Source organism: Onychomys torridus, chromosome 12 (genome assembly GCF_903995425.1).
Source record: "Onychomys torridus chromosome 12, mOncTor1.1, whole genome shotgun sequence".
NCBI lineage: Eukaryota > Metazoa > Chordata > Mammalia > Rodentia > Cricetidae > Onychomys > Onychomys torridus.
Window position 1 is genome coordinate 28,044,106 of NC_050454.1, and position 12,928 is coordinate 28,057,033.

General features: G+C 40.7%; 1 protein-coding gene across 1 annotated transcript in view; it reads left to right on the forward strand.

Moving 5' to 3' along the window:
- Positions 1-12,304, forward strand: part of Morc1 (MORC family CW-type zinc finger 1) — a 165,167-nt gene extending 152,863 nt beyond the window's left edge. The window contains exons 24-28 of the mRNA XM_036203849.1: positions 1,459-1,596; positions 5,656-5,743; positions 7,458-7,511; positions 9,643-9,837; positions 12,206-12,304. Coding sequence (XP_036059742.1) covers positions 1,459-1,596; positions 5,656-5,743; positions 7,458-7,511; positions 9,643-9,837; positions 12,206-12,304 — 574 coding nt within the window. The remainder of the gene's footprint in view (positions 1-1,458; positions 1,597-5,655; positions 5,744-7,457; positions 7,512-9,642; positions 9,838-12,205) is intronic.
- Positions 12,305-12,928: the final 624 nt, after the last annotated feature.

The window sequence follows — 12,928 nt, forward strand, 5'->3', positions numbered from 1 at the left end:
ACCAAGCAACAAAAACAAACAAACAAACAAAAACCCACTGTTGACTTAGTATAGAATGAATATTAGAACTATAACTAAAACAACCTTAATGGAAAAAATTGATCAAATCTAGTACTGACAGTACCGATGACAAAGATGATCATAATAACAGTGATTATTAAGTACTGTTTGCTGAGCACTTAATATGTAGTACTGAACTAAACTAGTTATGCATTTCATTTAATCCTCAATATACTCATGTGAGATAGACCCGGTTATTAGTTGTTTCCCATAGTGCCTATGGATACTAGGCAGGTGCTGTGCCGCTGAGCAATGTCTCCAGCCCTGTGAATGCTCCTGGACTCTGGCCTAAAATATTTTACCCTCTCTCCCAACACCGGAGAGAATTTCCAGCAGTCTTAAACAGCTTTTAAAAAATCCATAATAAATTTCCATATAAAGGAGGTTATGATTAATGAACATTCAGGCATTGTGTACATATTCTTTAACAGATGATTAAACATTAGTTTATATAATGTTCTTCATCTTAAAATGGACAGCTGAAGTAAGACAGTATAATTAATGCCAAAGAACAGTTAACAGTAGAGGCGTATTCCTTGTTATGTAAACTATTACCCCGTTTTAAAGGCTTTCCAATATAATCACATAAAACTCTCCAAAGCCAGGGTTTGAATGTATAGCTGTCATTGTGAAATGATTAACAAATGTTTCTTGCTACTTGAAAATAAAACTGTCTCATCTGCCCTCTCCACCCACCTCACCTCTGCCCATATTCACCTCCACCATTCTACCACCTTTGGTCTCTCATACTGTTGTGTTCCAACCACACCCAAAGCTTTGGTCTTCTGTCTTACTGCACCCTTTTATGCACGCTGACTGATAGATACACCAGGATCATTACCCTTCCCCTAGAACATTCTTCACCCAGATCTCCACTAGGTATTTCTTTTACCACCTTTAACCCTTCTATGTTTTGTTGTTGTACATCTTTGTAAGTGTTAAAATAGAAATTATGTCTCCTCCTGCAGAGAAGAGATGAGTGGCACATGACTGTCTTTAAGAATAAACTATCACTGACCAAGGGGATATAGGTATGGTAGTATGCACCTATAATCCTAAGTACTTGGGAAGTGGGCAAAAAGATCAGGAGTTGAAGGCTACCTCAGCTACATTGTGAGTCCAAGGCCAACCTAGGCTACATAAGACACTATCTCAAAACAGTCCTAAATAATTAATGAATTATCACCAATTTTGTTAATCAGTGATATCCTAAAACCTTGAGGCAATGTATGAAAATAAATGATCATTACTACAAGACTTTTGTATAATTACACACATGGAAACTCTGAGTGTAACACTAATTGCCTGTGGCTTTGTTTGTCGTGTATTAACATTTTGTGTGCTGCCTGTGAATGTTTCTGAGTTGGATATAAGCTAATGTGTTCTTCTTGACAGCAGGGGGCAAATGGAAGATTTAAGTCCACACTCTGGACACAAAGTCAGCACTATGAATGGTGATTGTCAGCTGTCTTCTCAGATGCCTTCTCAAAGCACATCTACCAAGGAAACAGCAAGAAAGCTAATGGCTAATTTAAGGTAAAAATAATTGCTAGTTTTCCCACATGCTTTGTTGAATGTTTGAAGTAACCAGCGACAAACCCTGTTTTGTTTTATTTTGATTTTTTCCCTATTAGGGATGCTTTTGAATACATTTAGTGGAATAATTTTATGACCTGTTCCTCTAACCATATTCCGTTAGGTATACTACAGGTTAATAGTCCCTTGAAAGATACTTGTGGTCACTAACTGCCTATTTCTATGTGGCCCAGAAGTATGATGGATGTACATATGTATGGTATTATTCCTTTGCATGTAATAAAGAAGTTTTATTGAATTTCATATTCTTTTTCCACTCAACAAAGACATGTATGGCATTCCCATGGCCTTTAAAAAGTCTATTTTTGCCAGTTTTGATAAGGAGCTTACAGAAGGAAACAGTTTCACTTTTTGGTCAGTTGAATGTTAACATTTGTAGACATGGTCACTCGAGGAATTTAGATGTCTTAAGCTCAGCTCCTAAAGGAGAGCCTGGGAAGGAATGGCGCTTCCCGGTTTTTCTGAACAGGGACTGATACAGGAGAGGGTTTTATCATTAATACCACAGAAGACTGTGTCATAGGGCAGGGAAGGGCTAGAAGCAGGGGTCCCATTCACTCAGCGGCACCGTTGGTTTTGCTGGGTTTGTTGATTGAGGTGAGGGGCTTTGAGCCAGAAAGAACACAAAACCTCCCCTGCCTGGAGTGATATGCCCCTTACAGACTTAATTTTCTTAGAGACTGAGTGGCTCCCCCTGAAGCAGAGAGTTCTCAAAGAGTAGGAAGGAAGGAGGAAGAGAAAGGGAAGAGAAGACAGCGATAGCCCTTACTAAGGCTCAGGTGCTGTCCTGTGTGGGAGAGGAGGCAGAGAGTCACTCTGGATGCAGTCCTGAGTGGGAAAGGAGGCAGAGAGTCACTCTGCACACAGTCCTGTGTGGGAAAGGAGGCAGAGAGTCACTCTGGATGCAGACTGAGTTATGCAGCTGTACGGAGCTCCTGTGGCAGCCCTGGAGACTGAAGGGCTGTATCTTCTTGGATGTGGAGGCTGCACAAGCTGTCTTCTGGAGTTCTGCATATCAGCAGTTCTGCCCCAGGGGATTGAAGGGCATTTGGTTCCATGTAATGGGGCAAATAGAGGACGGGGCAGTAGAACCCTAGTTCCACCTTCCCCATTAGCTTATGCTAAGCACCTGCTGTGCCGGAGTTGCAGACCTATAGTAATCTGGAAAGGAGACAGAAATGGGGCACACTCAACTGTGTACAGATGTTATAAGATAGTAAAGACCACTAGATGGATGGATGGATGCGTGGGTGGGTGGGTGGGTGGATGGATAGGTGGGTGAATGGGTGGGTGGGTGGGTGAATGGATGGATGGGTGGGTGGATGGATGGGTGGATGGATATATGGATAGGTGGGTGGGTGAATGGATGGGTAGATGGGTGGGTGGATGGATGGATGTCAGTATCATACTGTCATGCCCGTCAGTAGAATGTCTGAAGAATGGGATTCTCCAATAGTTCTTCACCCTTTGCCAGCATTTTCCAGAGGATCGTTTGTTTATCTTTTACCCTCTGCCTTGCAGTTAGGTGGCCATAGTTTTAGCCTGGTTTATTTACTGATATTAAGATTTAGGCATATCAACTTGTTACTCAGACTTTTTAGTATGCAATCAATTACAGTTTTATATATCTATATCTATATCTATATATAGATATAGATATAGATATATGTGTGTACAACTCTACATATCTGAATAGATATGTGAAGATCATCTAAAATGTGTGAATAGGATCACATAATTAGTGATTGGGCCATTGCTGAAAGTAAATAATAATAATAGCTTTCTTGATAATAATAGCTATCATTTTTTATGCCTTTATATTTTATATATTCACCCAAGCATTATTATGAATTAAAACCATAGATAGGTGGGTATCTTTTATTAGCACTCCACATTGGAACTAGGAGATACTGGCCAGAGTGTGCCATAGCAGAGTTTGGATGCATTGTTACTTACCTTTCTTTTCCAGCTGCATGAACATTCTTTTCAAATTTAACGTCTTTCTTATTTTTCACTTGGCTAGTCTTTTTTCTTCATGAAAGTATAACACTGGTACTAGTAATTTTAATGAGTTACATGTGATCAAAAAGGGACAGTTTGATTGAGTGAACCAAGACTTTAAAGTGCATCCACTTCTGCTGTAGGGACCAAGGGAATATTAAGCATTCCCAGAAACCATCTCCCTCAAGAACATGTAGACTCAAAAGTGCTCAGAATCATCCTAATGAGCACTGATTCCTAGAGTGTTTCCAGGTTCACCTCCTTTAGGGGTCCCTCATGGATTATAGCTGGTTGTATCTGCAGGAAAGAAAACCTAAGAGAGGTTATGATAGATCCTTGGAACAAAAAGCATCCTTAAAGAGTACCAGAGTAGAAAGGGACCCATGCCAAGACCTGCAGAAAGTTTTAAGAACAGGTAAATAGTTATAACTAGACCTTACATGTAGGAATTTTTGTTGCTTTCCCCCTTTTTAGTGTTTGACATTTGGGGGTTGAGTTAATTTTGCAGAAAAATGAGGTCGGGGTGTCCATGTGTGGAGACTGAATCTTGCAGCAGCATCTGCCCTTCCCTTGAGTCAATTTTGTGGGACAGAATTCCCAAGGGAGGAGCTATTTAGCAGGCAGCTTGCTTGCTAGAAGGGCACAAAAGGTTGAACACAGGGAGCACCTTAGAAAGAAATGCTGGCCCTACATGTCTAGATCCCATGTTCTCCTAGGAATGAAATACGTATTGTGAGTACAATTAATCCCAGAAAAACCCAATGCCTTCTGGTCACATGAAGTACCTTCAGATAGGGGAACCCAACTGTCTGGGAAGACTAACATCCACATGTGATTTCTTTTTTGTTGTTCTTTGAGACATGGTCTCATTATGCAGCTCAAGATGGTCTTGAACTCAATTTCCCTGCCTCAGTTTCCCAAGGGTTGGGATTAAAGGCCATGCCACCACATTGAGCCCTTTTGCAGGCGCTAATGAAGGAATTGCTTTGGGTAGTTAGGCACCTTTGTTCTTGGTGGGAGGTGAATAGAATGGTAGCCCTGGGGTAGGTAGTTTCCTCCAGGAAGCTTTCAATACTGAATTGTCTATAGAAAAGAACACTAACGCAGGCTTTCCTGAAATGGTTAGTTGTAGATTTCTAGGTGTTGTGAATCTTTTTATCTTTTAAAGTATTTCTCCTGTTTTTGTATCTATCTCTGTCTCTGTCTCTCTGTTTCTCCCCCTTCCCTCCCCAACCTGCTCTCTGCAGGGATGTATCTGTCATATATGTGCCTTTATATGTGTGTGTGTGTGTGTGTGTGTGTGTGTGTGTGTGTGTGTGTGTGTGTTGTGTTATACAGGTGCTCTGCAGCATTGGGATTAAGGTGGGCCACCATGCCTGCCTGGCTGTTGTGTGGGTGCACGGGATCCAAACACCAGTCTCTACATTTCTCTTTTACCCACTAAGCACTCTACCCAGCCCCTTCTTTCTCTTTCCTTTTTCTTCCCCCCTTCTTTTCTGTTACTTCTCCTCCCTTTCTATTCTTTTTCTTTCTCCTTTGGTTTTTCCTTTCTCTTTATTCTTTTAATGAACTTTTAATTTTGATATAAATAATAAAATGAAATGTGTGGTATAATATAAAATATAATATAAAATTTAAATCTATATATTCAATATTATATAAAAATAAAAGTGTGTCCTTTACTTGATTTATCTTAATGACAGTATCTTAAAAAGCAGAGGAAGAGAACCACAATCAAGGTGTTAATGTTGACACAGTCACTGACGACTCAGAGCATTTCTATCACTGGGAAGCTCTCTGCCATTGCTCTTGTATGACCACACCCAAGTCCCAAACCCCAGTTTGTTTCCTGAAAGGTGAAAACAAAGTATTTGATAGGAACTAACATCTATCTTTGCCAGGAGGTTAAACACATAAGAAACAAACCCTGTTCTGATAGGCAGGTGCTACCTTTCTGCTCTGGGTACACTTCTGTTTCTGTTATGATCGTCTTCCTAGGGAGATTCTTCTGTATTTCATCCCTGAGTTTCATCTGTCATCAGAATTTGAGTGCACATCTATGGAAGAACTCATAACAAGTCCCGAGGTAAGCTGCCTAATTTGGAACTGAGTGAATGACAGAATAGCCTATTTCAATCTTTAGTGAAGAAAAGCCTAGAGTCCCGCACTGAAGAGGACCGAAGACCTATGTAGTAAATGGAGACAGAGATCTCATACCAAGTATGTGAGAAGTCATTGTGATTACAGGCAGAGTAAAGCAGGAAAGATCTTACAGACTGAGACTGTTGCTTGGAAAAAACTTCCCTCTTGTCTTAGCTACTTTTCTATTTCTGTGATAAGACATCATGACCAGGCAACTCATAGAAGAGAGAGTTTATTTGGGGGTTACGGTTGTGGGGGTGAGTCCATGAGCATCATGGTGGAGAGCATGGCAGCAGGCAGGAGAGTATGATGTTAGAGCAGTAACTAGCAGCTCCCATTCTGATCCACAAACACAAAGCAGAGACAGCTAACTGAGACTGGCAGGAGTTTTGTGAAATCTCCAAAGTCCACCTTCAGTGACTCATCTCCACCAACAAGGATACACCTCCTGATCCTTCCCGAATAGTTCCACCAAGGACCACACACGAGCCTATGCAAGCCATTCTCATTTAACCCACCCCACCCCTCTCCCACCAAACATAGTTTCTGATCTCATCTTCCTGTATTGAGATGCTGAGCTGAGGACTGCCTAGATCAGCACTATTAGGTGCTCAGAGTTCTACTCTTTCTAAATATCATGGGGAAATGATGAAGACAATCCATTCACCAAAGCTCTTCTTGGTGACAGTGCCTTGTGAGATGGGAAAGAAAACATTGGCCAGCTACCTCAGATACAGAGAGTGAGTCTCACACAGGCCCTGGTCCAAATCCAGTGGAGCTTATTATCTCGCCTGTGAAGGTAATGGTGAGTGGGGAGTCCATGTACCAGGCCGGAGGATGAGTCTGAGAGGCCCTTCTCTACCATCATGGTCCATATCGATTGTAGATTGGCATATGCATGAGGAAAGGCTCTCTAGGGTAAAGATGCCATGTACCAGTTGATCCTGAGTGACATCTTTAATGTCCTAATGTGTAATCATTGCTTCTGTTCCTTCACCTTCTTCTCTCAGCTCAGCCTGTCTCTGGGCTGACAAACACACTAGTTATTTTCTTGCCTGACTTCCTGGGGACCTTCAAACCATTTTTCTACTTCCTCCCTGAAGCACTTTCTTAGTATAGCCATGGCCACACATTTCTCACTTCCTGGCTTTCTTCTCCCCTACCCCCATCATCTTTACAGCAATGATTTTCTGTTGGAATTCTGGATGTTACCATCTCTGAGGGCTTCTCCTTGGTCCCTGTTGCTAACTCTGCTAACTGCCATATCAAGGTGAAATCATCTAACCTCTTAACTTTCATCCTGCCCAATACACCTGTAACTCCCAGCTTGTTTCTACCCAAAACACACCTTCTTCAAATTGCCTTTTGTCATTTCGTTTTCCTTAACCTTGATTTATTTTATCTGTACATTGCTAAACAATGCTGTGTTTATTGTTCATGTAGGATGCCTTAGTTCTTAACAACACTAGTAAAGTCACGTTGGTCTCATTTAGTTAATGAACTTGATTAGGCCACACTTAAAATATCCCTGGTACAAATGTTGGCTGGTTCTAAGCTAGGATGCTTTTCTGTACTAGGAGCATCAATGTTCTAACCTTATTCCAGACAGATCACCATGTAAAATTAACGTCCTTTTCTGTTATTGCTTATGAAAACAGCTGGAGCAATGCCCAGAGAGTACGAACAAAAAACTAAAAATATGTTTCAACAAGGTAAGCTGTCTTTCCATGCTGCCATTTATATCCTGAAATCTAAATGACCCAATGCTCCAAAGAGGAAATAATAGATGTTTTCAAATGTTAGGTTCAGAGGGAAATCAAATTTTCCTGTCCTTATCAAGACTTAGATTAATGTGTAGCAATCAGATGTCACAAAGCAACGTCCTTTTGAATTTGAAAAGTCAAATGTTCCCACAACTAGAGCCTATGAGGCACCAGAGTAAAACTTTAGTTTGAACAAGAACTAGGAAATTCTCAGTTTTTAATATATATATTCTCTGAATCTTTGAAACACTAGAATAATACAGAAATTGTCATGGAATCACAGCAAAATAAACAAGCTCCCAGAAAGTTTAAACTTCTTGGAAAAAAAAAAATCTAAGATTGGTTATATAACAATCAACGAGCCTCATAATCCACCTCCTCTTCAGCATGCTACATGCATACACAAATAGCTGTTGTTTGTCAGTGTGGAGCATTCTCAGAGACTCTTCTTAGCTGAGTTTATGAAAAAATACAGCTAATCAGAGGGAAAGTTACCAACATAAGTCAAGTCATGGAGCTTTAATTTATTGGTTGATTCAAGTAGCTTAGAGTGTCCCAAGTTTCATATGAAGTTTTCATATATTTTGGTTGATTCTCCCCATGCTCTGCCTCACCTCACCTCCCTGCACATATACCCTTTTACTCCAGTATTCTCCACTAATTCTTCATTCCAATGTCTTCTCCACCTCTTCCCTTATGCCATCCCCTCTTTTTTTCCATTCCCATAGACCCTTTCCTGTTTGTTGACCTTACCAATATTTGCTTCCACCTGATTCATATGAGAGAGAACATGTTGTGTTTGTGTTTCTGAGCCAAGTCACCTCAGCATAATGCTTACTACTTCCCATCCATTTTCATGTAAATTTCATTTTTCTTTCCAGCTATATAAATACTAACATGCATCGGCATATTATTTTATTATCTACTCATCTGTTAATGGACACCTAGGTTTATTCCATTTTCTTGCTATGAAAAAACATAAAGCTGTTTAATTTAATAGAATCACACACTCTCTCCACTTCAACACCTGCCTCAGTTGGTGGCACAGAGCTTGTCCTCACAGAAGATAGAATTCTTGCATAATTGCACTACCTCAAGCTGCCAACTAAAGCCTGCTTGAGGGCAAATTCTGTCTTAAACATCTTTGTAGCCTAATAATTAAGCTCCTGCCTTGGCTTAGGAAGTTATTAGTAAATGTTTATCAAGCAGAGCTGTGGGCAGGTAAGGTTTTGAACATTTGGTTTTATAGAGGAGAAAGTCATGAGATCAGCATGGCTAGCAGATGCTATAGATGGTGTGGGGGAACTGCTCACATTATTGCATGTGAGCCAGAGTGGTGAAATGTGAGAGTGTAGGGCTAGTAGGTGAAGGAGACTACCTTACAGTTCCTTGTCACCCAGCCAGTACCAGAACACAGAATCTTAAGATAGAAACACTTCAGTGTTCATCAAAATGGGTTTGGCCCTGTGTCTGTTTTCTCAGAATTTCCCCTGGTCCTCTTTAAATGCTGATACAAGTAAGCAATACTATTCTGAAATGGAAGAGGGGCCTGCAGGAGCAGCGTGCCATCTTGGAAAATAACCCAAACCCTAAACCCTTGAGGGGCTTTGGAGCCCTTTCAATATTCTTTATATCAGGATTTTTTTTTTTTTAAGAACATGAGAACAGAATTTCTTATTCTGCAGCCTCTGTGCTCTCTGGACATCACAGACTAGTTACAGTGCTGCATCGTCATTAAGACACTCCACGCAACTGGCCATCTGTCAGTGCCTATGAGGTTCTGGTGTCTGAGATGATTTTCTACCACTGTTGAGAGCGCACACTCAGCCTCCAGGGGGTTTCTTGATTCCAAAGCCAAGGTCATTAGACTTACTGCGCTGTGCCTCTCTACTCTTTCTGTGATAATTATGTCCACATGCTGTGTTCTCCCCCTTTCTTCTTGAGAGTAAGTTCAAGTTGATCAGAGTTGATCCTTAAACAGTGTGTGCAGGGGTGGAATGTGAAATTGCCTTGTGATACTATGGGAAAATAATAACATGTTAAAAAGTATGCTAAGAGTAGTCTTTAAAAACATTCTCAGATCCAGAATATCTACATGGTCCAATATGAGAGAAGACTCAAGAGAAAAATGCAGTCCATTATCTATGAGGCAAACAGAAAAGTGGTGCTTAATGAAGTCTTTCTGGGGCAGTGTGAACAGAAAAGGAAAAGGACTGAGGATAAACTCAACAGCCTTCGTGCAAAACTGGCATCGCTGTTGCAGAAACTTCAGCTGGTGAGTGACCGTGGGGGGAGTGGGAACGAGCTCTGTGGAAAGAGCCCAGGTCTGGATTTCTCTCCTAACAGTGTGCTTTGCCTGCCCACCTCGGGCAAACAAACTGCCTAATGCAGTCCTGCCAATTATTCTACTATATTCTGGAAGGGCTCAGATCTGGTCTCAGGAGAGGTACCATGCTAGATTGTTGGGAACAGACAGACAGACAGACAACAGGCAACACAATGGTAGGGCTCTGAGCAGAGTTCAGACGCTAACACTACTACAGAGGATGTACAACACTACTGCAGTATGGTGAGTTCTCTGAAGAGAGGAGTTAGGCCCACATAGCTGAGCTGGGATCTCATCTAGCTCTATGAGCAAGTGGGGTGGTGCTTCAAAGCGTAAATCTTCAGCCGGGCAGGGAAGTGGGTGGGAGTCAGGACACATGGCTGCCAATATATGCCCTTTGGTAAAAACTCAACTTCTCCAGGCAAGAAATCCTGGAACCTGGAAGCCTGTTAGTTAGTTCCACACAATACTTTCAGTAGAGTGCCTGTCCATATCTGTGAGGGGAAGAGTTGCTGCTCCACTGAGGCCTGAGCAGCAATCTGGTCTCACTAACCAATTGCAATCAGAAGTCAATGGAGGCATAGATTAGAACATTTAAATTCTTCTGTGCTTCTTTCTCCAAATAAACTCCAGAATCTCTGCCAGTTAGCTGCTGGTTGTCTGGGTGTCTTTTTCCATTTACTGTGATAAAATACTTGGATGAAATGAACTTAAGAGAGAAGAGTGTATTTTGGTTTACCCTGCAAGGATGCAGTGCATCATGGAAGGCAAGGCCTGCAAGTGTGAAGCTGGTCACATTGCGTCCACAGTCAAGAGCAGAAAGCAATGAATACATGTTGCTGCTTAGGGTCCATTATCTACATACATACATACATATATATATACATATATATCTCCACCTCATTTAACACAGTCAAGGTAATCCTCTACAGGCATACCCAGAGACCTGTTTCCTAGGTAATTCTAGATAACTGCCAATCAGCTTCTTGATAATATGTGTCCAGTAGGTAAAAATTTCCAGTTTTTTAGAAAATGAGATATTTCAATGTGGTTTTATCTCCATATATAAATAAAGATCAATCCTCTTAATCCCAGAGGGAGAAGTTAAAACAACACAAAAGAAAAACCAAGAGACATCATAAATGTGAATTATTGTCAGTTTTGTTTGTATGCTTCCATGATGGATTGAAGTAATAAGGATTGGTCCATCTCCTTTTATTGGCCTACATTCATTGTTCATAGTGATTGGTTTCATAAAAACATTGTCTTCCAAGCCTATCATGCCCCTTTCCCACATCCCTCCAGGCCTATAAGTGGTCCAGTTTTTGTGTAGCACATAGAAGTCTTGGCTATCTCAAAATTTTAAATATGGTAGAGCAGGTTGTAAAGGTTTACTGTGGATTCTAGAAATACATGGAGAAATCTGAGCCAACATTGAGTTTAAGAGATAAGTTCCTGAGCAGTGCAGTGTGAGAAGGCAGGAACAGAGAATCTGGAAGACTGGGAATTACTTTGTCCTTGAAGGAACTGGGAAAATTCACCACACAACAGAGTAGGGTGAACATGGATTTTAATCCAGACTGCATGGGTTTCCTCCCGCGTTGTGAACATTTGGAAATGGGAGTTCATCTTCTCTCATATATTCATCTTCAGCTTTTATCAGGAATTCCTTCTATATTGAGTACAAAATGAGACACAGAAAATACTTCTTTTTAATTTTTTATCATACTTCCAGAAGAGAAATTCCCTATGGTTTTTGGTGATCTGGTAAGTGATTAAAAAGCTACATTACTAAAGAGCAAAAAAGGATGATTAATGCTAAATAGTTTCACATTATAGTAAATGTATCTGTGCTTCTGTCAACATCACCACTCCAGCCAATTCTTTTTTGTTGTTGTTGTTTGGTTTTTTTTGTTTCTGTTTTTGTTTTTTTCGAGACAGGGTTTCTCTATGTAGCTTTGTGCCTTTTCTGGGACTCACATGGTAGCCCAGGCTGGCCTCGAACTCACAGAGATTTGCCTGCCTCTGTTGGGATTCAAGGCGTGCGCCACCACTGCCTGGCTTCCAGCCAGTTTTTGAAAAGAGGAAAACACTAACTTCCACTGAAGAAGAAAACATTATTTAAAGCCTTAACCACTTGTAGGCATAAAATGAGATTAAATGAGAGAAAACATTCACAAAGGTTAAGAGCATCAATCAGATGTGATGTAGGGCTGTTGTCACATGAATCACCAGGATGACTGTGGGAGGCTGCTAGAATGACAGGGATAAGAGCTGTGCTTCTCCCCCTGGAGTGACTGTGGCTTCTCTCTTCCAGGGTGGTCCAGCGGGGGACCTGGAGCAGATTGATGCTTACTTAGAAGCTTTGCTTAAAGAAGATCACCTTCTGACCACTTTAAATAGAAGGACTCTATAGAGTCAGGGCAAGCGAAAGATACAGATCAGTGAAAGGATGTGTCAAAAGTCAGAAAAGTTGTGTCTTCTTAAAACTGCTAATAAGAAAATTGGAGAGTTCTTTTATCTTTGTATTGCCATTGTAAAGTTTAACCTAACTCTTAAGTTTTATATGTTTTGAGACAGGGACTGATTTGCTATTCATGGTCTTCCTCATGTTATTTCCTAACCCTTCCCATGCTACAGAAGTCATTTTTAGAGTTTCCCCCTGAGCTCTAGAGGAAAAGAAACTCAGTTAAGTTTAACTTTTGCTTTAATTGGATTTTGATATGCTCTTTATGCTAATTTCATTATTTAGGTAGAGTAAAAGGATAACCCTTGTAAGCATAATGTGCACATGTTGTACATGTGTAAGAACTGTATTTTTACATTTGTTATTTATGTACAGAATTGTTTTACACTTTGCTCACTGATTGCTTAGTTTGATTAGAAATGTCTGCAACTTTGGAAGGCACAAGAAAGCATTAAACATTTGTTTGTGGACTTGCGTTTTAATTTATGTGATGTACCTCCTACAACCTTTGGAGCATGTGAGTGGGTTATAGTGAGAACCCTTCATCTTCTTTGTGTCTTAAGCTACTGGTTT